This window comes from Podarcis bocagei (assembly GCF_964188305.1).
Source record: "Podarcis bocagei genome assembly, chromosome: 3".
NCBI lineage: Eukaryota > Metazoa > Chordata > Lepidosauria > Squamata > Lacertidae > Podarcis > Podarcis bocagei.
The window spans coordinates 96,830,500-96,855,086 of NC_138127.1; the positions used below are offsets into that span (position 1 = coordinate 96,830,500).

At 43.1% G+C, this 24,587-nt stretch overlaps 1 protein-coding gene across 29 annotated transcripts in view; it reads right to left on the bottom strand.

Moving 5' to 3' along the window:
* The window catches only part of NRXN1 (neurexin 1), a 1,024,248-nt gene that overhangs the window by 783,145 nt on the left and 216,516 nt on the right, over positions 1–24,587 (bottom strand). For 17 of the 29 annotated variants that reach the window (XM_081188360.1, XM_081188381.1, XM_081188395.1 and 14 more), the window contains one exon: positions 1,851–1,895. The exons of the other annotated variants lie outside the window; for them this stretch is intronic. In XM_081188360.1, the coding sequence (XP_081044486.1) occupies positions 1,851–1,895 (45 nt within the window). The remainder of the gene's footprint in view (positions 1–1,850; positions 1,896–24,587) is intronic. 29 annotated transcript variants of the gene reach the window in all.

The following is a 24,587-nucleotide window of genomic DNA, read 5'->3' on the forward strand; positions in this document are numbered from 1 at the left end:
CCCGTCGCGGGAATTGAACCGCCAACCTTCTGATCATCAAGCCCAAGAGGCTCAGTGGTTTAGACCACAGTGCCACCCACATTCCATTATTAAGCTATAGAAAAGGGGAGGTCTCATAGATATTGGTGTGGTCTTCACAGAATGATTTTCTGCCCTTTGATGATTTGCATCACAACCCTAATCACATCTATTCAGAAATAAGCCTACAGAATTCAGTGGGGCTTACTCCCAGGTAAATAAAGTTGCAACTGCAGCCTTGGAATTGTACTCATTAACTGCTTCCTCATTCAGGCAACCTCTAGTAAAACAACAACAAATAACTCAAAAATTTTAAGCAATAAAAATTAGACTTTGTTATCCTCTAAGAAGAACATAAAGAAACCAGAATAATAAACTGCAAAAATATTCTTAGTTTGGGGCTTATTATACAGCTTGAGGTTCTTCCATGTCTTGTAGGGTAGCATTAACTATCTAGAAAAAGTGTGATTTTGCATTGCTAGGAGTAATCTGAGACCCAAGAGATTGGTATATTGTTTGTAAAGGGAAAACAGATTACTCATAGACCTACTTATTGCCCAAACGCAGCTTGAGTTTCCTTGTTGGAGAATGTTTCTGAACAATGGAGCCAATTCAAAGAAGAAGTAACTTTGTTAGAAGGGGATCTCAACATTCTATGGACCTCAAATTAGAAAGGAGCAATAACTCTCTAAGAAACAAATGCTGTGCCTGCAACCAATTTTCAGTAAATAAGACTTGATAGATATTTGGCACATCTGCAATGTTGATTGAAGAAGCTACTTGTCTCACCCAACTTGTCACAACACATTGTTTCACAAATATTTTCTTTTAACTTCACCCAATTGGTCCCAGACAATTGTTGATTCTAGCATTCAATCAATAACCGATTCTGACCATTTACTAGTGACAGGCACTATGCAGATTTATGGACAACCAGTATCCAGCAGCTTAGGAATAAACCCTATGCCTTGGGGGAGGGGGGGAATAGTGGCAAATGGAGGTATACAATTCATATGGTAGCCAAAGAATTCAATAACCCTTTGAAACTAGAATGAATTCTTACATTAGTAAGAAACATAAGGTGAGGACGTAAACGAATCATACTACAAATTCAGAAACTGTAATTCTAAATGGTTGACTTCTTGTTCAAAATACCAACTGGTCAGGTAGGAACACAACATCAGTAACAACACATGAGACCAACATATCAATACAACATCAAGGACATCCATAAGGACTGCATCTAATTCTGTGCACAATTATATCCCCAGGGGTGCACATATTTTGGCTGGCCTTGAAACCTGCCAATTTTTTTGTTTGCCAGAACCTTACACTGGAAGGCCAGAGTCTTGTCCCTGACAGCCTGAAGAACTTTCAGAGGAAGGATATGAAAGTGGCAGCCATCTTCTTCCCTTTTTCCAAGTTTAGGAGATGGCAGAAGATTATCTTTGCTGCACTTAGCTCTGAATGCACTGTCTCAATTGCAGCATCTTCCTGAACATGGAGCTGGGAAGCGGACCAAACTACTGCTTTCTCTTCCTTTGTAGTCCACTCTTATTTGCAGGTATGAGTGGGGTGGGGATTTGGTGGGCAGCAGCAACAACTTGTGTACTGGGCAATGACTATGCAGTAATGGCATATGGACTGGAACTGGGAATGGACAGGATGGGAAGGGAGAAGGAGGAGGAGGAAGAGGAAGAGACTATAGAACTGAAACAGTGTGTTTAGGTTCTCCTAAATGGGACCTTCCGCAGGATTGCAAGTGTGAGGTTCATTTTCAGACTACTGTATATGCCACAGACTGACTCATAGAAACAGACATTCATACTTACCTGGATAGGATCTGGATTCAGTCTTTGCAAAAAAAGCAGCAATTTCTAAATCAAGAAATAACAGAAAATGAAATCAAACAAATAATTACTAAGCTAAAAATAATAATTAATCATACAGCCCAAAGCCTAGAAGACTTTTTTGAAGCCAAGTTCTACATCCAATGTAAGGCCTTTTGGCTATTAACTAAGATTACTTTTCAACAGTATACATAACCCTGTGATATATGCGTGTTCAAATTACACACAGTGGGTTGTATCCAATAAAGTTGTTTTGTTTGCACAAGGATTTCTGCTTGCACACTGGAACTTATTCTCCCTTTCCTCTCCCTGCACTCCATGACCCCCTCCCCAATCTTCTCCAGAGGGTTAGGGGAACTCACAAAGCAGATTTGCCATGTTGTGGGGTGGAGAGGGGGGAAACGTTGATTTTCTTGCACGAATAAGGTAGCTTTGTCGGATACAACTCACAGTAATAAGCACAATCCCAACAACCATGTTTACTCAGAAGCAATTCAGATTGAATTCAGTGCAGCTTACTTCTAAATAAGTGGCTTTAGGACTGCAGCCAAACCAATAAAAACTCCATTTCTCCGGGATTGCATTGATTCTTTATTAAAACACATTTCTAAGATTTCCAGTGCAGCTTTTACCAATTGTCTAGGTTCGCTGATATTCTCTGAAATTAGGATACACCAGATTGTATTTGTACCACATAGAAAGCTTACAGATTTGGTTTTCAGGCTTTCACATGTGATTAATGATAGTAATGTAACCAAATCCCCTATGATCATTCTGTCATTAGATGCTCAAAAGGCCTTTGAAAAATTGGGATTAATTAATTATCCCACTCCAAAAAATGGATATAGGACCAATGTTTCTGCAAGCAATTACTCAAATGCACCAACCATCAATGACTACTATACATACAGCTTTAAATTGTACATCCTACTAAACAAGGACTGCCTCATTTCTCATCTTTTGTTTGAATTCATTGTCAGGCCTTTACATGACCAATCCAAGTTAGCTTCTTTGCAAACACTATGTAAACTGATCCCAGTCAAAGAATTCAACTTGTTAAAAGAATGTGGAGCAGTTCAACTGAGATGAATAATACTGTAACTATTGGGTGGTATTCAGAGCTAGCCTTACTCAGAGTAGACCCATGGGTTAATTTCAGTCTACTCAGCACAAGACTTGGTTGAATACAACCTGTTGTGCCTAACCATATACAATATTTGCAATAAGAATATATGCCTGTTGCAAGTGAAAATGATTGCACTTCCCAAATGCAACATTCTTTCCCAGACATTCTCAATTTCAACGCCATTATCACTGGGGTGGGGGGCTAATGCCAAAAACAGATTTTTAAAAAATACAATGCACAGTAATGTCAAGAGAAGAGAAATGGGACTATCTAACTCAAACATAAAATGATAAGGAGCCCTACCAGATGAGAACAAAGCCCTAGCCTGCCTTGCATCTTGTTTCCCATAGTGGCCAATCACATGCCTCTAGGACAGGCATCCCCAAACTTGGGCCTCCAGCTGTTTTGGGACTACAATTCCCATCATCCCTGACCACTGGTCCTGTTAGCTAGGGATCATAGAATCATAGAATCATAGAGTTGGAATAGACCACAAGGGCAATCGAGTCCAACCCCCTGCCAAGCAGGAAACACCATCAGAGCACTCCTGACATATGGTTGTCAAGCCTCTGCTTAAAGACCTCCAAAGAAGGAGACTCCACCACACTCCTTGGCAGCAAATTCCACTGTCGAACAGCTCTTACTGTCAGGAAGTTCTTCCTAATGTTTAGGTGGAATCTTCTTTCTTGTAGTTTGGATCCATTGCTCCGTGTCCGCTTCTCTGGAGCAGCAGAGATGATAGGAGCTGTAGTCCCAAAACAGCTGGAGGGCCGAGTTTGGGGATGCCTTCTCTTGGCAGCCTACAAGCAGTGAATAACAAACAGCCCTCTTCTGTTGTTGCTCCCCAGGAACTAGTATTCAGAAGCATGCTGTCTCTGATCTTGGAGGTCGCAAATGGTCAACAATGCTGGTAGGCATTGATGACCTCCTCAAATACTTAAGATGCCCTTCCCTTCAAAACAGCTTCTTCACTCTCGCTTGCTGCAGAATCACAATACAAAATCTGGACAAAAACACTTTTTCAGTACGGAAGATATCTGAGCATTTTAATTAGCTTCCCCACTTTTGCTACTAGTTTGTATGTTTATAGTCCTCCTTTCTACCAAGTACAGGGGAAAAAAACCATTTAAATAATGGGGTGCCCAAACTTAAATAAAATTAGAGATTTCTTCCTTTATTTATTAAGAGGCCTGACATTTTCTGTTGAACCTATGCAACTGCCTGACATAAAAATAAATTGGTTGCAAATCTGTCTCATCAAACATTTTAATACAAATGCCAGTTACACAACAGCAGGGTACTTGTTCTCCCACAAAATTGATGGGGGGGGGGAATACAGCAACAATATTGCATACTTTATATATCTATAAAGGCCTGGTTTCCAAGACCTATAACACTAATTACTATATTCTGTGGAACCATCAGTGATTTGTAAGGAAAGTGGCATTCAGCGATTAAGTATTTGATCCAAACAACCAATAAAAACTGTCTCATCTAAAGCTGAAAAAAGAAGTATTAAAACTCGCAACCGATATTTCCCTAAAGAAACAATATCTATACCATGAGAAAGTGTTCACTAAATTATGATTAAGATTTAAAAAAAGGGGGGGGAGTTGGTCAAAATTGTGAAGCACATGGGAAACTTATATCAAGACTGAACAAGACAAATGATGTGCTTCCATTTTTCAGCCTTGATCCTAGATTATCTCCGCTGAATCACAGAATTGTAGAGTTGGAAGTGAACCCAAGAGTCATCCAGCCCAAACCCCTGCAATGCAGGAACCACAACTAAAGCATCCATGACAGATGGCCACCCAATCTCTGCTTCCAAGCCTCCAAGGAAGGAGAGTCCACAACCTCCTGAGGGAGACCATTCCAATGTCTAACAGCTCTTGGTGTCAGAAAGTTCTTCCTGATTAGTTGAAGTCTCCTTCCTTGTAACTTGGAGCCATTGGTTTGAGTCCTACCTTCCAGAGCAGGAGAAAACAAGCTTGCTCCATCTTCCATGGGACAGCCCTTTAGATATTTGAAGACAGCTAGCATATCTCCTTTTAGCCTCCTCTTTTCCTGGCTAAGAATACCCAACTCCCTCAACTGTTCCTAATTAGATTTGATCACCTTGGCTCTTCTTCCCAGTACCTAGCTGAGTATTATAACAATTAAGATATCTATGTAAATACTGGCACCTGGGCTTCCATATCCTGCTTTCCCACCTCCCACCCCCCCAACCAACCCATGTATATCATGCCTATTAGATTGTATTCAGCTACGTTACACTGGAATTAATGGACCTGACTTAGTCATGCTCTTTCATTTCAATGCGTCCACTCCGAACAAAAACTTGGTTCGATGCCACCTTATCTCATTGTTTTAAATGTTAATTTAGTTGGCAGAAACATGAAATGGAAATCTAGAACGTGTTTATAAATGTGTCATGTATAAATGCTGATAGTAAGTAATAATAATAATAATAATAATAATAATAATAATAATAATAATAATAATAATAATAATAATGAAAAGCTTAAAATGGCAATTTCTCAGTCTACAAAGCCTCTGCTTTTGTGACACACACAGCTATATGGCCTATATGGTCACTGCCTTAACTGACCATTATGTGAAAAATTGTTCTTCAGCTCATTTCACTGATGGGCTGTATTCAGTGTGGAAGTGGAAAGAAGTTTGTTCAATCAAACTTTCCTTTTCCCACCTGCACAGCTCACCAAAGACTCAGAGGTTCAGGGTGGGTCTCTCCTGATCTAGGTATTGGCTCAGAGCAGAGCAAAAGCAGCAGGTTTAGCCTACTTTTTAAAAAATAATATATATAGCAAAGGTAATATCTATATATTTGGCAGGTTTCATACCCGGGGTACCTCCCTTATCCTCCCGTTTTCAAACTGAATATCCACACACACACAAAAAAAGACTAGGCAAAGGAACACAGTTTCTATTTTCCCACCCCGAACCTGTAAACAATGCCCTTGCTGGAGAACTGCTGCACTTGTTTTTCTGAAAGTTTGCAGATTTCATCCCCTCAGAAGGCATCTGAAGGCAGCCCTGTTTAGGGAAGCTTTTAATGTTTGATGTATCATAGTATTTTAATATTCTTTTGGAAGCCACCCAGAGTGGCTGGGGAAACCCAGCCAGATGGGCGGGGTATAAATAATAAATTATTTATTATTATTATTATTGTTGTTGTTGTTGTTGTTGTTGTTGTTGTTGTTGTTGTTGTTGTTATTCAGAAAGCACAGCCACACCTGCAATCAAAATCCAATTCTGGCAGGAAATGGGGGGAAGGACCTAGACCTTTTTTTGGGGGGGTGAAATAAAATAAGTTTCCTACTCACACAAAAAGAAGAAAACCTGTGAAATTTGGCAGGATTAATCTACTTTGTAAGGACTCATTTGCTTGAAAACTGAAAACACCATCCAATTATTGGGGGGGGGGGAGTTCCAGGCATTTTTAGATTCCCCCATTACAGTCCATGGGGGTGAAGCAGAACTTTGAATTTAACGCCAACAGGGAATCAAGTCGGAATAACATGGAATGGATCTTAAACGTCTCAGGCTGCTTTCAAGTGCTACAGACACATGAAAGGTGAATACTGTGGTCATGATACATACTATACTAATGTATAGTATGCTATACGAATGTAAGAAGAACGTGCTGGATCAGGCCAATGGTCCATCTAGTCCAGCCCCATGTTCTCACACTGGCCCACCAGATGCCTGTTGGAAACCTGTAAGCAGGATCTGACCACAAGAGAATTCTCCTCTCCTGCGAGTTCCAGTAACAGGTATTCATGAACATTACGGCCTCTAACCATGGAGGCAGGGCATAGCATCATGGCCAGTAGCCTTAGATAGTTTTGTCCTCCATTATTTTATCCAGTCCTCTTTTAAAGCTATCCAAGTTGGTGGCCATCACAGCCACTGGTGTTCCATAGTTTAACTATGTGTTGTGTGGATAACTGCTTTCTTTTATCTGTCTTGTATCTTCCAACATTCAGTTTCATTGAATGACTTCCGGGTTGGCGCGAACAGCTAATGGCGGATTCCCTCCGAGCTCCGGAGGGAATCGGCTCCGCTGGGGACAGGTCTTGCCGCGACGGCGACGCGGGGACCCTCAAAAACCGCAGGCGCGGATGCCTGCGGACCTGGTGACTCGGTGGGCACCTTAAGCGCCCTCCCTGACCCATGAAGAGCCTTTTTAAAGGCTTCGGAGAGGGTACAGAGAGTGGCGTGGTGCTGGGAGTAGACCGCTATCCCAACGGAGCGAAGCCGTGTGCCATGGCTGAAGAGCGCTGACTTTTTTCCTTAAATTCGGACCTGAAAAGAAGCAACCCATGAGTAGATTGGAATTTGGACATTAAAATAATTTACCTTTGAATTCGATACAACCGGGGGATGTGTCAAAGGGAAGTCCGCACCCCCCCTCCTGCAGAAGATTTAAAGCAATAGCAGGAGAACTAAGTTGGAGAGCCTACCCTTTTGGGGTGAGTTAAAAAGACATTAACTTTCACGATTTGATAAAAGAAGCTTTGAGCCGGAGTGTAAGAGTGGAATCTTAGAAATTTTTCTTTTTGTCATGTGCAACCCCCCCTCCCGGGCCCGGGAGCGTCCTGCCTCTGAGCCTGCTGAAGAGGAAAGGAGTTTGACAGCTGTCAAAGCTGTCAAACGGGCAAGTTAAAGTAAAAAAGCTTGCTACCTAAGATCCCCCTGGACTAAATGTGATACAATTGAATTAAAGTTGTTGGAAACAAAGAAACTAACGAGGCAGAGGGCTGTTGGAAAAAGATTACTAAGTAATCAGATTCCCTCTAGGGGGAACTCTGAGACATTACAATGGCTGTGGATGGAAAGTTACTAGCTGAGATAGAAAGAATGTTCTATCTTGTTGGAATTTTACAAGAGCAGAGTCTGACTATGAACAAACAACTCATGACCTTGACTTCTGGAATAAACAGCTCTGCTGAATGTACTGAGGACTTGAATGAGAAAGAATCCACAGCTGAATTGGAAGAGATATCTCAAGAATTGAAGACTAAACAAGGAGAGGAGAAAGTACAGATGGAAAGTACCAACCAGAAGGCTACACTAGTGGAGTATAAACAAGAAGACCTTTGGATCACATGGATTACAAATCTGCGAAAGATGCGAAAGATGAAGGAGGAGGCCCCTGGAGTACTTGGAATACAGGAACTTAAAATAAAGAAGAAATATGACTGGGGCCTCCACTTTGAAGATGAAGGGTCTGTGGATCTTTTGCAGCAATGGTTTTTAAGTATTCTTGTGGGAAGAAAATTTGGTTTGAATGGGACAGAACTCCTTCGAGATTTGCTGACCAACATAAAGGACTACCAACAAGACCGGCGGAGAGGGACTGAAAGAGATTTGAAGGCCTCGGATGTGAGGAATCCAGGCTAAGAACTGTTATTATGGACATGTATTTGGGAAGGGACGGAAACCGGGGATGGGAGGGAGGGGGAAAACAGAACTTCAAAAACACTTATGACTTTTGGGTTTAGTTAATATGATTTTTATCTAATACAAATTGGGAAATCGATGGAAGGGAACCTGAGTCCAACTTAGGAAAGAATCTAAATTTTCTATAAAAAATGCTATATTAAGATGGTAAAGAGGAGAAATAATAACTTGCTGACATAATCATGGAAACTGGGATGCATGAAGGGGGTGGGGGGAAGTCAAGGAACAAGGTTAAGAAAGTAAGATTTTTGAAATTATGCATGTTTTTGTCTTTGTCTATTTGTGTGTGTTATGTCTTTATAAAATCTGAAAAACCAATATAAATTAAAAAAAAAAAGTTTCATTGAATGTCCATGAGTTTTAGTACAATAAGAGTGGGTGGTTGGACTTTTCTCTATCCACTTTCTCCATGACATGCAAAATATCTGCATGTCCTATAGAAATAGACAGATCTATATAGCTATGTTAGGTTGCCATCTTTCGAAGAGAAAAAAAAGAGGACACAATTTTTGCCAACTTCTACTTTTAACTACGGATCACTACGACGACTCTTGTTTTAAATACCCTTACTGTACTTAGGAGGGACGCGGGTAGCGCTGTGGGTTAAACCAAAGAGCCTAGGACTTGCCGATCAGAAGGTCGGTGGTTCAAATCCCCATGACGGGGTGAGTTCCCGTTGTTCAGTCCCTGCTCCTGCCAACCTAGCTGTTCGAAAGCACACAAGTGCAAGTAGATAAATAGGTACTGCTCCGGCGGGAAGGTAAACGGTGTTTCCGTGCGCTGCTCTGGTTTCGCCAGAAGCAGCTTAGTCATGCTGGCCACATGACCCAGAAGCTGTATGCCGGCTCCCTCGGCCAATAAAGCGAGCTGAGCGCCACAACCCCAGAGTTGGCCATGACTGGACCTAATGGTCAGGGGTCCCTTTACCTTTACTGTACTTAGGCTGTAGAAGCTGTGATATATTGCTAGTTATTAACTTTCAACAGCAAATAATGATAATAATACGTATTGTTCCCTCACTTACATGAAAGTATTTGGGTTCATGTTCACATCTTTGTGAACACAAATGTGCACAGATCAGTTTATTAAACTGTTTAGTATGTACATATAGACTCTCCTTGAGGGCAGGGGGTGTTAACTTTTGCCCATTCCAGGCTCCTTCTCTAAGATCTTCTCTAAGATCTTTTTTAGTTCAGCCACCAGAGAAGGGATTTATGCATTATGTGGCTAGTTTAAAATGCTGCACTGTTGTGATTTTCTGCTGCAGACCAGCTTAGCCCAGTGCCTTAGGTCTGAGTCTAATGCACTAGAAAAATTATCTTGGGTTACTGTAAACAAGAAAATCAGACAAACCCCCCCCCCCCAATAATTTTCCCAAATTTCAAAAATCTGCCAGGACAGAAATTATAATCCTGAAAAAGAGGGCGTGCCTGGGGAAAAGAGAACATAAGACAACCAGACCTGGGGAAGAGGACATGTCCTGGAAAAAGAGAACATATGGCAACCCTTTTAAAAGTGCTGTCAAATAAAGAAATGGGAGGGGACACCGTAATGATTTTTTTTGGGGGGGGGTAGCAAGTTTATTGCACAGGGCCATGTGCCAGTTAATGTGATTTTATTAGAAATTCATTCCACATTTCCTCGATTGCTGTTACTGAAACAAATAAAAAAGAGATGGAGTGGCTTCAATCTCATGCATTAACTATAATGAAAGCAACGTTCACTCCCAGAGACAAGCTCAGTGGAGTGAAGAAATAAAAATCTGTAGCTAGAGGGAGCCTGCTAACCTAGCCTCTTTTTTCCCCTCCAAAGAACAAAATCTTTCTCATCTCCCTTCATGCTCCTGCAGTCTAGCTGCTCTAGTGCTGTTCCATTTAATTTTTTTAAGCCTCTCTCTTCATTGTGGCTTCAGAACAGCCAGATCTGAGCATGATGTACGGTATATTTCAAGCATGGATGTGTGAATACATGGAGTATGTGCATATACACTTTTAGGTGAGGTGGCCATGAGTCCTCCTTCACCAGTACGTATTTTAAAGATGAACAACCAGAAAAAGGGAAAGCAGGAGAGGAATTTAAGTGGTCCATCAACAGTTTACCACCTTTCTAGCTGATTGAAGTCACCTGGTTACAGTTCCCCCCACTATGGTTAGACTTACTGTATTTCCATTTAAAACACAGTAGTGATTTCCAGTGATAAATGAATGTATACATATGTGAAAGGGAATGTAAACTGGGCAGTTAATGTGCATAACGACCAGCCATTGTGCACATTCACCGGGCTTCATGTGTGCACATTTCCCAATTAATATACACAATCACCCACAGGCTTTGGGAAATGTGCAGATATTGGCTGCATTTGTATACATTCTCTGGCCATTATGCATGATCTCCAACAGGCCTTGGAGAATTTGCATATCTTGATGGAATTTTGTGCACTCTCTGGGCAATATGAACATCCTTCAGTCAGTCTGCAGAATCTCCAAGATGGTGTGGTAGGCCATGTAAGATTAGGAAGTGGGCCGGAAGCATCCATGTGTGAATGTGTGCCTACAGATTGCACGTTTCTGAATAAGAGGCAGAAAAAGGTACAGTGGTGCCCCGCAAGACGAATGCCTCGCAAGACGGAAAACTCGCTAGACGAAAGAGTTTTCCGTTTTGGAGGTGCTTCGCAAAACAAATTTCCTATGGGCTTGCTTCGCAAGACGACAATGTCTTGCGAGTTCCTGCTGGTTTCCCCCCCCCTTTTCTAAGCCGCTAAGCCGCTTACCAGCTGATCCGATCAGCAGATAAGCCGCTAAAAGCCGCTAAAAGCCGCTAATAGTGCTAATCCACTAATTCTTCAATGGGCTTGCTTCGCAAGACGAAAAAAACGCTAGACGAAGTGAATCACAGAACGGATTCTTTTCGTCTTGCGAGGCACCACTGTATACTTCTTGGAGACTATGGATTCTGACCAGAGAATTCACATATTGTGTCCTGTTGCACATCACAAATCAGCTGGCTATGGAGCCAAGGGACAATCATCCTGTAGTATTTTCTGGAACTGACCCCATGAAGGGGAATGAAATCACCTCAATACAGTGCTCTCATCCCCTTTGGAGAGCACAATAAAATAATTACAATTCAACGTTCAAGAATTAATAATAATAATAATAATAATAATAATAATAATAATAATAATAATAATTTTTATTTATACCCCACCCTCCCTAGCCAAGGCCAGGCTCAGAGCGGCTTACAAGCAATAATAAAAACATGTTGAATGATTACAATTTAAAAACAAAATTAAAATACAACATTAAAATATTGAAACATTAAAATATTAAAATGTAGCCTCATCGCAGGAGAAGGAAAAGAAAAAAGAAAGAGAGGGAGGGAATCAAATTGGCTCCAAGCCAAAGGCCAGGCGGAACAACTCTGTCTTACAGGCCCTGCGGAAAGAAATCTCATGAGGCAGAGTGTTCTACCAGGATGGAGCCAGTGTTGAAAAGGCCCTGGCTCTGGTTGAGGCCAATCTAACTTCCTTAGGGCCCGGGACCACTAGGGTGTTGCTATTTATGGACCTTGAGGCTCTCTGTGGGGCATACCGGGAGAGGCAGTCCCGTAGGTACGAGGGTCCTAGGCTGTGAAGGGCTTTAAAGGTCAAAAGCAGCACCTTAATATATGTGTGTGTTGCTACTGTTTCAACTGCAATGAGTTTCTTCTGCTTTTAACTTCCATACTAAGAAGTTTCTACAAAGGCTCTAAAATATGGAACTGAACATATACCTATGCAATATATATTTATCAGTATATTTGGCAGGGGGTTTTTTATTCCCCTTTCTCATATTTCTTCCGGTCCCTTTTGCGGTTTTGTTGTTTCTTGCTGCAGCATCACTATATGGCATATTGGGTTTTCTTTCCAACTTAGATATTGGAAAAATTTAATAAAATCCATCCTTTTTTAGAAAAGAGAGGGGGGGGGGAGAGATAACAATAAAGGAACACTGCTAGCCACACAGCACTGTTTGGGCCATGGCATAATGAAACATTTATGTTCGTTTCATATAAATCCCACTTTTTCCTTCCAAAAAAAGCTTGGAGCAATTTTCACGTGGCTTTTTCACCAGGTCACGGCATTTTGAATTGTGTGGAGAAAGTAGACAGATTATTATTTTTCTCCCACCCACCTTCTTCCTCTTCCATAAAACTAGCATTCAGGGTCACCCATGGAAGTGATTGACAGTAGATTCAAGACCATCAAAGGAATGTCGTTATTTGTGCAACACTTAATTATAGAGTTGATTGCTATAGCGTGTGCAATGGTGGCAAGGGGCCCAGAAAAAAATATGGAGGGTGTGCCTACTCACAGGTATTACCCATGAAAGCTACCAAGAAATTCTGTACTTCATAGGCAGCAAATCCCTGGATACAAGTTGCTGGGAATGAGGCAGACAAAATGATTTATTTACCATGATTTAATCATAAAAAAACCTTCCAAGCAGTTTAAGTAAAACACTATAAAATGTTTGTTAAAAACACAGGTAAAATGAGATAATAAGAACAAGTTGACCCAAAATGTATCAAAATATAATTAAAATCAGCAGTTTTTAAAAAATACACTTAGTAAATCAAATTTACCTGTTCAAATTACATGTCTAGCTAACGTTTGCCTAAACAAAAGTCTTTTTAGCAGGCAGCTGCCTAATATCAATGGGAAGGATGTTCCGGAGAGGAGGGAATCAGCTAGATTGATAAAGAAAAAGTGTTTATATACGGTATAACAGTGTGACACCAGATGGCGCTGTGGAGTTCCCTTTTTGCCTATGTGATTTGTCATTATAAAGGTTACAACACATTTTTTCCTGAGATGTTCTTTTGGCGTGTCTAGATCCAGCCTAGGTGCTGCCACGCTAAAGGAGTGATTCCTTGCGAGAAAAAAACAAACATTATATATGGCACGTGCAGGGTTCCTGGCTTCACGCTCTGCATGTAGACAACCTGGAGGTGTCTGGAGTTTGCACTTGCCCAAGGATTAGCACAAGCGAAACAGGGTTACTCCTCTCCTCTCGTTCCCCTGCACCATCCCCAAATCTACTCTGAAGAACAGAACAGAATCACGGGGCTCACGTGGAGAACATTCTGTTGTGCAAGGAGAAATCCTTGCTGGAAAGAAAAATTTGCTGTAGCTCTACATTGCATGTAACACTGACTAACCAGTGTTGAAGGGACACGGGTGGCACTGTGGAGCCTAGGACTTGCCGATCAGAAGGTTGGCGGTTCAAATCCCCATGACGGGGTGAGCTCCCGTTGCTCAGTCCCTGCTCCTGCCAAACTAGCAGTTCGAAAGCACGTCAAAGTGCAAGTAGATAAATAGGTACCACTCCGGCGGGAAGGTAAACGGCATTTCCATGCGCTGCTCTGGTTCGCCAGAAGTGGCTTAGTCATGCTGGCCACATGACCCGGAAGCTGTACGCCGGCTCCCTCGGCCAGTAAAGCGAGATGAGCATTGCAACCCCAGAGTCGGTCACGACTGGACCTAATGGTCAGGGGTCCCTTTACCTTTAACCAGTGTTGAAACCAGATTACTGCACTAGAAGAATATTCTTTTCTTTTCTTTTCTTTTCTGAAAATGGAAGGGTTTTATGTTCTCATTCCCAGAGCACGGAGAGCTGACTGTTTAGCAGGATGTGGGCTCGCAACAAAGGTGGGCAACTCGTGGCCCTCCAGGATGTTGTAGGATTACAACTCTCCATCATCCAAAATCAAGAAGCATGGTGGAAGAAGCATTCCGGATTTTGAAGGGATCAAAAGCTACCTCCTTACAACAGGGGCTTGGGGAACAGGTGCTGCGTATTGAGAGCCTTTTAGATCACCCACTGTTTGAGAATGCTGGTAATGTGTCATTCCAGACATCCGTAATGTAAAAATCCCAGGTCACAGCATGGGGGAAAGGCATTCAGCTCAGCTGCTGCAACCTTGTTTAATCCTATGTGAGAGTGACAATACAGTGAAGGGGAGGAATATTCATTTTAGAATAGTGGTTACATGGCAAAGTTGCTATATGACAAAGGTGCAAGGGGAGGACTCGTTCTTGGTGGATGTGGGGACCCCAGACTTTTCAGAACAGCTGAAGTATTTGCACTGTTGGATGCATACCTGACTTGAACCATCTCCCTGCCACCCCAGTGTCTATATTTGAAGACCTGTGTCTATAGTGGTGATGATGGACACAGTATAATTGTGAGGGAGCAAAAAGCAATAATTTCAGAGGGCACCGACATACAGTGGTACCTCGGGTTACATACGCTTCAGGTTACAGACTCCGCTAACCCAGAAATAGTACCTTGGGTTAAGAACTTTGCTTCAGGATGAGAACAGAAATTGTGCTCCAGCGGCACGGCAGCAGCAGGAGGCCCCATTAGCTAAAGTGGTGCTTCAGGTTAAGAACAGTTTCAGGTTAAGAACGAACCTCCAGAACGAATTAAGTACTTAACCTGAGGCACCACTGTATATCTGTATATTCCCTTATATACAAGGATGTTCTTGAACTGTGCTTGCAGACTATGTCCTCTGCAATGACGAAGAGCCCAAAGAAACAGGTTTCTGTTTCCCAGTGTACCTGTGTTTGCAATCTGAAGCAAATGGGCAAGGTAATTCACTATGTATCAAAATGCCCCTTATATCATGAACCAAGATTAAAGTTCCTGGTAAATATTTTGTCTAGATTAACAAACTGTTCTGATCAAGAAATTATGGGGTTTTTTTAATTAGAAGATTTAATTAGAAGCTTGAAGGAAAAGCAGGGAAAGAAATGGAAAGAATTCGGGCAGTTGCTATAGATACTTTTAAAAGATTTTAGTGAATTAGGATATCTGTATCTTAGCATTTTATTTCACTGTAATTGGTCCAGAGGCTGGCAACATAAGAACAAGTCTTTTCTGTGGTGGCTCCCCATTTGTGGAATGCTTTCCCCAGGAAGGCTCACCTGGCGCCTTCATTACATATCTTTAGGTGCCAAGCAAAAGCATTCCTCTTCTCCCAGGCCTTTGGCTAATTAAACAATCTATGGCCTTTTAAACTGGGAAAGGGGGGTGTTACTGTTTTTGTTTGCTATGGTATGCATTTTTGCATTTTTACAATGTAAACTACCCTATGATCCTCAGATGAAGGGTCTTACAGAGATATACTACTACTACTACTACTACTACTACTACTACTACTAATAATAATAATAATAATAAATGATTTATTATTCGTATCCCACCCATGTGGCTGGGCTTCACCAGCCACTCTGGGCGGCTTCCAACAAAATATTAAAATACAGTACATAAAATAAATAATAAATTGATTAATAGAAATTTAGGGACGCGGGTGGCGTTGTGGTCTAAACCACTGAGCCTCTTGGGCTTGCCGATCAAGAGGTCAGCAGTTCAAATCCCTGCAATGGGGTGAGCTCCTGTTGCCTGGTCCCAGCTCCTGCCAACCTAGTTTGAAAGCACGCCCAAAAAAGTGCAAGTAGATAAATAGGTACCGCTCTGGCAGGAAGGTAAACGACATTTCCATGCAGGGCTCTGGTTTCGGTGTTCCATTGCACCAGAAGCAGCTTAGTCATGCTGGCCACATGACCCGGAAAAACTCCCTCAGCCTGTAAAGCGAGATGAGGTCTGCAACCCCAGAGTCATCTGCAAATGGACTTAACTGTCAGGGGTCCTTTACCTTTACATTTAATAAAAACTGAATATGGAAACCCCTGCATGAAAGTTGTCATTAACAGTGCAGTTGTTGATAGTATATCTATAAGGAACCTGATAAAATATTAATTCAGTTTAACTGAGGTGCAGGTGTCCCCTTGCAAATCTGGGGCTGCTGAACGAATTCACCCGACAGTGGGAAAAGTTCGTTCATTCATTGATTTGATTTGTATGCCACTTCTCCACAAAAAGAATCAAGCTCAAAGCAACTTGAATCAAAGAAACAGGGGTGCATTTCAAACAAACACTACCAAAACCATTTCATAATAACACAGCAAAACAATAGCAAGCATAATAATGGACCTAAAAGCCACACTCCAATACTATCAATATATGTAACAAGAAATGCATCACCCAATAGCAAAAATAACTAGGGAGCTTCACAGTTTCACCTTAGTCCTAGAAATACCCCTCCCACAATGTTGCTCACAGTCCCTCTCCTGCAGCAGCTTCTTATAAGGCTTCCAAAGCTGATGAAAGCCCTGGGTTCTTGGCCAAAGCAAAATCAGAAAAGGAGATCTTCCTACTTCAGGGAAACATCAGATAGTGTACAGGTAACCATGGAGAGCTCCTGATGGGATTCTATGTGGGGGATGCTGGCCCAAGCACATAGTGTACTGACAAGAAGAGAATTTGCTACTTCAACATGGGTTGGAGTCAACTGAGCAATCCTGAAGAGAGAGATTTGTTTATGACAAGAGGTTTTGTTTGCCGACAAGTTTTTGCTGTTGTTTAATCAGCCAGTCACTTTAACGGTTATTTGCACTGCTTAAAAAACAACAACACACACAATGAAATTTTTAATTACAGGTAATGAAGAAGAAACCCATGAAGACTGAAACACAGAAAACGATAAATAAAACCCACCCCTCCCCCTTTGAAGAAGAAAAAACCCCAACAATGGTTGCCTATTTCAAAGCAACGAAACCAAGTGGAGAAGCCATTTATAAGCATTTTATAAGCATTACAATCAAGAAAATGTAGCAAACATATAAAAGCAGTGATGCACACTGAAGCATGTTAAAATGAGCAAACCTACCGATGATGCTTAAAGGTAAAGGTAAAGGTACCCCTGCCCGTACGGGCCAGTCGTGACCGACTCTAGGGTTGCATGCTCATCTCGCTCAAGAGGCCGGGAGCCGGCGCCTTCCGAAGACACTTCCGGGTCACGTGGCCAGCGTGACGAAGCTGCAACTGGCGAGCCAGCACCAGCGCAGCACACGGAAACACTGTTTACCTTCCCGCTATTAAGCGGTACCTATTTATCTACTTGCACTTAGGGGTGCTTTCGAACTGCTAGGTGGGCAGGAGCTGGGACCGAACGACGGGAGCTCACCCCGCCGCGGGGATTCGAACAGCTGACCTTACGATCAGCAAGTCCTAGGCACTGAGGTTTTACCCACAGCGCCACCCGCGTCCCGATGATGCTTACAGAGCACTTAAGCCCAGAAACTAATCGGCAGCCAGTGAAGTCAGGCTAGGATTTTTGTGAGCAACCTGGACACCCAATTCTGCACCAGCTGGAGTTTCTAGACCAGGCTTCCTCAACCTCGGACCTCCAGATGTTTTTGGCCTACAACTCCCATGACCCCTAGCTAGCAGGAGCAGTGGTCAGGGATAATAATAATAATAATTTTTTATTTATTCCCTGCCCTTCCCAGTTCAGAAAACTGGGCTCAGGGCAGCTAACAACAAATTTAAAACACTTAATTGATGCAACAACAAAAAACAGCATAAAATACAGCATAAAACGTGAATAACAATAAATTCAGAATTCAAAAATCAATTTAGGGGGGGAAACCATCCAGTACACATTAGATGATCACCAGGGCTAGCTGGCTAAATTAGTCCTGTTTGGGCCAGCGAGGAGACCAGGGGAGAATTATCTGTGGGATCCCAGAGCAGGTAATCTTCATAAAAAGGGGAGGGGGAGGAAAGGAAGGGGAATAAAAGATCAGGCTAAGTTCAAGTTGAAAGCCAGGCAGAATAGCTCTGTCGTATAGGCCCTGCAGAAGGAAGCTAAATCCTGCAGGGCCCTGGTCTTATGGGACAGAGCAATCCACCAGGTCGGTGCCATCACTGAGAAGGCCCTGGCCCTGGTGGAGGATAATGTGACTTCCTTAGGGCCCGGGACCTCTAAACTATTATTATTCATGGACCTTAAGGTCCTCTGCGGGGCATACCAGGAGAGGCAGTCCCTTAAATGGGAATTGTAGTCTCAAAACATCTGGAGGGCTGAGGTTGAGGAAGCCTCTTCTAGACCTTATTCAGAGGCAGCCCTATGCATAATGTGTCACAGCAATCTAACCTAGAGGTTACCAGGGCTTGGACAACAGTAGTTAGGCGACCCCTGTCCACATATGGGTGCAGCTGGGCCACCAACCGAGACTGAGGGAAGGCACTCCTTCCAAGCAAGGCCACCTGAACCTCAAGTAATAGCAAAGGGTCAAGAAGGACCGCCAAGCTTACATATCTGCTGCTCCAGGTTACGTTGAGGATAGAGCCACCATGGGGTGGCTGGCTCCTAAGGCAAATCAGCCTGATCGGGGGGGGCGGGGGGGGCACAGGGCAGTTCACAGTCCTAATATTGACATCCTGGCCACAGGAATGGATGACTGGGCAGATTCACACAGGTTATGTATATTTTTTGCTGCTCTTGTTAAAGCCTTGAATTTCAAGGAAAGACTTTATATAATCTCCAAGTTATCCCATTCCAAGTCTACTGCATTTTTTTTGCAGTGAAATGAAATGCTGCAAGACTCTTGTTGCTTAAAATCAGTACCTGGAAAGAATCCCACAGCCTCACACATTTTTAAAAATGTATTTAAATTGCAGCCGTAAATCCTTGAAAGCCTTTGTATAAACTTTTATGAATGCTCCAATGAAAGGTATTGTACCTCTCAGTGTCACGATAAGCTTTTGAAAAGGTCATACTTGAGACCACTTCCTTCACGCTAAGTAATCTGTCTTCTTCTGACATTATTAACATTTCAGTGTTGACAGAATGCTTAGGAGGCTCTCTGGAACTGGGTATTATGGAATATAGAGACATTAGCGCATGGCAAGGGAAAGGAAGCAATTCATTTACATTTTTAATTGCCTAAAACCTTTTTGCTGAAAGTTCAGCTCATGCCATGCCTCACCTGTCTAAGCTCCATATAACCCTGCCAGCCAGGTGTAATTCTAATATGAAAGACAGATTCCCCGCCTCTACCCGAAATCCGGATTCGTTAGACAAAAGAAATATGCTAAAACCTCTGAGATGCAAAACCATGAAATTCAGCTTCACTTCTTTATGCCAGTAACAGAAAACAATGGGAACAGAAAACTTTGATTATTTGTGATTGGGATGTGAGAGAATAGCAGAGGGTTGAGATTTACTGAGTGTTCTCCATCATATCTGTCAACCTGTCTCCAAATTGCCCATGGTGCTCATACTCTCTTGCCACCCTGGTCCACTTCTGAACTCTATAGGGCAGCCTATCGGTCTTAACTCAGCCACAGAAGCAGATCTAGATCTTATAATGTCACCACAGCCCACGGAGTTCTCCATCTAATGACATATGACGACAAGATGCAAAAGTAGACAGAGTTCCTGTGTCTTAACTGCGTAGAATTTTCTTGCCTGCGTGATGGGCTCATCATGAAGAAATCCCTTGTTCTGCATGGTAAGTGTAGGATCCCTGGATCCCTCTACCTTCTGCTTACTGAACAACTCCCTGGGAACATAGGAAGATGCCTTATGAGGAGTCAGGCTATTGGCCCATGTAGATCAATATTGTCTACTCTGAATGTCAATGGCTCTTCAAGGTTTTCTCACCTGGAGATGTCAGGGACCGAACCTGGGGGTATCTGCACACAAAGCAGAGGCTCCACCACTAAGCTGTGACCCTCCCTACAACCTTTCTTCTTCAAGCATCCAAGAAATTGATGAGTGGCCATCATGGATGTTTTAGCCAAGTTTCCTGCATTGCAGGGGGTTGGACTAGATCAGGCTTCCTCAACCCCGGCCCTCCAGATGTTTTTGGCCTACAACTCCCATGATCCCTAGCTAGCAGGACCAGTGGTCAGGGATGATGGGAACTGTAGTCTCAAAACGTCTGGTGGGCTGAGGTTGAGGAAGCCTGGACTAGATGATCCTCAGGGTCCCTTCTCACTCCACAATTCGATGATTCTATGAATACGAAAGCTGCACTATTTCTATGGGCACCCTGCCCCCACAACAGTCTAGCCTAAGCTTTGCATACTGACAAATGGCTTCACGCCATCTTCTGTTTTCAATATGGAAATATCACTTAAGAGTGAACCTAAACAGCTCATGATTGCAATACTTTAAGGATAGCTTTTCCCCATATGAACTGACCCAGGTCCTGCAATCATTCTCTGCGGCCTTTCCAAGTTTGCCCCCTACATGAGAGGTCAGGAGGGTGGCAACACAAAATGGTCCTTTGCTGCAATGGCTCCCCAGTTGCGGAATGCTCTCCGCCCCCATGGAGACTCGCCCGGCTCCTTCATTACAGATCTTTAGGCACTGGGGGGGACGGGACGTTTCTCCATAAGCAGACCTTTGGCTAATTAACATCCTATGTCTTTTTAAACGCATTTGCGGGAGGGGGATTATTGGTTTCTTTTTGTTTGTTGTGCATTTTATTTTTATTTTTATTAATTTTCCAAATTATGCGTGTTTTTATATTGTGAAGCTGCGTGATCTTCAGATAAAGGGTGGCACAATAATAGAATAAATAACTATGCCAAACAATAACTGCCTAATGCCCATTTTATATTTATTGTTAAATCGCTGCATGAAAATATCCATTCATGTTAACAGATCGCAGATGTAGCACGTAAGGCAAAATGCTTAAATAGAAGAATGTTAATGCAAGTTATTTAGCAGTTATGTTCAGCTCAGACAGAACGAAACATTCCTCTATGCCTTACAAATTCTGCTTGTGGAATTCATTGCCCCAAGACAGTATGTTGGCAGCAATGGCTTTAAAGGGGGATTGAATGAATTCTGGAGGGTGAGTCTACCAACAGCATTTTGGTGAACCCATATTCAAAAGCAATGATTAGACTTGATGAAGAACAGGAGATGGGCATCTCCATCAATCCCTGCTTGTGAGTTTGCCAACGGCATAATTTTCAGAGACAGCTTCAGCAGATGGACTTTCTGGACGACCCAGCAAAGTACATAAAGATTTTTTATGAGCTTTTAGCCCTTGTTTGTTGAATGGGTCATAAATAAAAACAGCAACAAGCCGCCCAGCCAACTGTAAGCCGGATAGGGGAAGTGAAGGCTGTGCACCCGTTTTAACATCAGTGCTCAGTTTCAAATTGTCAAGTTTATCCATCAGTTCTGACGGCAATTACTTAATTTCTCAGCTATTTTGGTAATCACAGATAAGCTGTCCTCAGGTGTCATTTGCACAAAATCTCATTACTTCTCTACCTGCCAGGCTTAACATGGTTAATAGTTTGGCATCCATTTTTAGCATAAAACCTGTGTTTTGGAGATAGGAGGTGGGGGGAAATAACACGGAATATTTCTAACATATGTCAGAGAGTTTGAGAGGTTTATTCATCAGTGCAGGAGAGACTGATATTGCTAATGCATCATGGTGATTTATGGGAAGGTAGCCTTTCAAGGTAGTATGGTCCCATCACAAAAATGCTTGTTAATCCTACAGAACTAGGGAATCTCTCATTGTATGTGAAAAAAAGGTAAAAGGTAAAGGACCCCTGACAGTTAAGTCCAGTCGCAGATGACTCTGGGATTGCGGCACTCATCTTGCTTTACTGGCTGAGGGAGCCAGCGTTTGTCCGCAGACAGTTTTTCCAGGTCATGTGGCCAGCATGACCAAGCCACTTCTGGCAAACCAGAGGAGCGCAAGGAAATGCCATTTACCTTCCCGCCAGAGCGGTACCTATTTATCTACTTCCACCTGCATGCTTTCAAACCGCAAAGTTGGCAGGAGCTGGGACTGAGCAACAGGAGCTCACCCTGTCGTGGGGATTCGAACCGCCGAGCTTCTGATCAGCAAGCCCAAGAGGCTCAGTGGTTTAGACCACAGTGCCACCCATGTCCTAAAAAAAACGGTACAGTTCTCCAAACAGTCAAACATCGGTTCTCGAACACCTCCGTTGTCATACGTTTCGGCTCCCGAATGCCGAAAACCCGGAAGCAAACGCTTCGGTTTTCAAACTTTTTTTTGGAACTCAGACATCCGACACAACTTCTGCTTGAGTGCAAGAAGCTCTTGCAACCAATCAGAGGCCCCGCCTCAGTTGTCAAACATTTCGGAAGTTGAACGGTCTTCCGGAATGGATTACGCTTGACAACCGAGGTTTGAATGTATGGTGGCATGAAGATATCACCCCTCCTTAGGCAATAGCTAATTGTGTGCTCACAGTAAGTACATCTGCATAGGGCTTCCCGTGCAAGGTCTCCATTGCCTGCTGAAGTCAGCACACACCTTCCACATGCTGATAAGTGGGGCCTTCAGCAAAATGTTATAGTGTGGCAAGCCCCTGTTCAAGACTTCAGACCCACCATTCCACTTCCATCAGCCAGCATTCTGCCACCACTGGTTTGGCCTGGATTTCCAGAAGGCAGGGGGTGAGGCCTAATGGGGAAAAACTCCCAGAAGGATCCCAGTAAGGTCAGGGGTCTGATCCCCATAAAGACCACCTGCATATTCCTGCATTGCTGTGTCCCTTCCAATTCTATGAAAGACCACAGGCTTTTGACTGAATGCTGGAAGGAGAAAATGGAAAGCTAGAGGCAATGGTATGGAATATCCTGGGAGAGGTCATGGCTGGCGAGGTTCTACCTTGAACAGCAGCACTCTGCACTGCAAAATTCTGTTACGGGCCTCTCTCATGCTAAGCTACTCACATGTGATTGTCCCAGCTCTGCCTGCTGAGAATTCAGAAGGCCCTTCTGCTTACAAGAGGAGAAGGCAAACTAGAGAGAATCGCAGTCATGCATGTAGCAAGGGAGGAGTTGCTGGCCACCTACTCCTCCCCTTCCCAGTTCCTTGGGGAAATTAGGCACTAAAGATAGAGGTGAGCCTAGATAAACAATGGCCAGAGAAAGCAAGCCATGTGCTCCGCCTTCCCTGCATGATCAAAGGTGATTCCCCTCTGGCTTTCTCTTCCTGGAGGGCAGGTGAGCCCACAGGATTCTCAGCAGATAGAGCTGAGCTAATCTCACAGGGTGAGCAGCAGCCGGTCTCTAAACACAGTGCCTGATACCACAATGATGCTCGTTACAGTTTTATAAACGATTCCTCCCCCAACAGGATATGGTCGCAGGAGGTTTCCACCAGTAGCACAGGATCTGCTCCTGATTTTGTGCATCGTTATCACAGTGGTTTTCGAAGATTGCAGGCTGAACAACCATGTGCAAAATGTTGAGTCTTATTGCTAGTTCACACTGCTGGCAACAACTGCAGGTCCACTACATGGTCGCTTGGTGGTCTGCTGCACCTGCCACGAGCAAGTGTCACAGCTGCGTTGGGTGAGAAGGTCTTCCACACAATCACAATGCATATACCCATTTCCTTATCTGTAACATCCTTTTAAAGTGGTCTTTGTGGCTGCAGAAACAAGCTGCACAAGTGCATCCATCAATCATGTCTAAGAGAGCTGAGTTGTCCCAGATTGCCTCCACAAAATCAGCACACACCTCTGTGTTGTGCTTCCATTTGCTACTGGACGTATGTTCCAGCTCTTAGATGTCCTCTTCAGCATCAACGAAATGTAGAAAAACTGCAAGCCAAGCTGGAACCCATAGCTGCCAACTACAGATATCATGAGGAGCAACCATCCTTTCCCTGGCTCAACTATGTACAGTGGTACCTCGGGTTACAGACGCTTCAGGTTACAGACGCTTCAGGTTACAGACTCCACTAACCCAGAAATATTACCTCGGGTTAAGAACGTTGCTTCAGGATAAGAACAGAAATCATGTTCCGGCGGCGCGGCAGCAGCAGGAGGTCCCATTAGCTAAAGTGGTACTTCAGGTTAAGAACAGTTTCAGGTTAAGTACGGACCTCCAGAACGAATTAGGTACAGTGGTACCTCAGGTTACATACGCTTCAGGTTATATACGCTTCACGTTACAGACTCCACTAACCCAAAAATAGTGCTTCAGGTTAAGAACTTTGCTTCAGGATGAGAACAGAAATTGTGCTCTGGCAGCACAGCAGCAGGAGGAGGACCCATTAGCTAAAGTGGTACTTCAGGTTAAAAACAGTTTCAGGTTAAGTACGGACCTCCGGAATGAATTAAGTACCTAACCTGAGGTACCACTGTACTTAACCCGAGGTGCCACTGTACTTTCTAAAGAATATATTCTGCAAAAGAAAC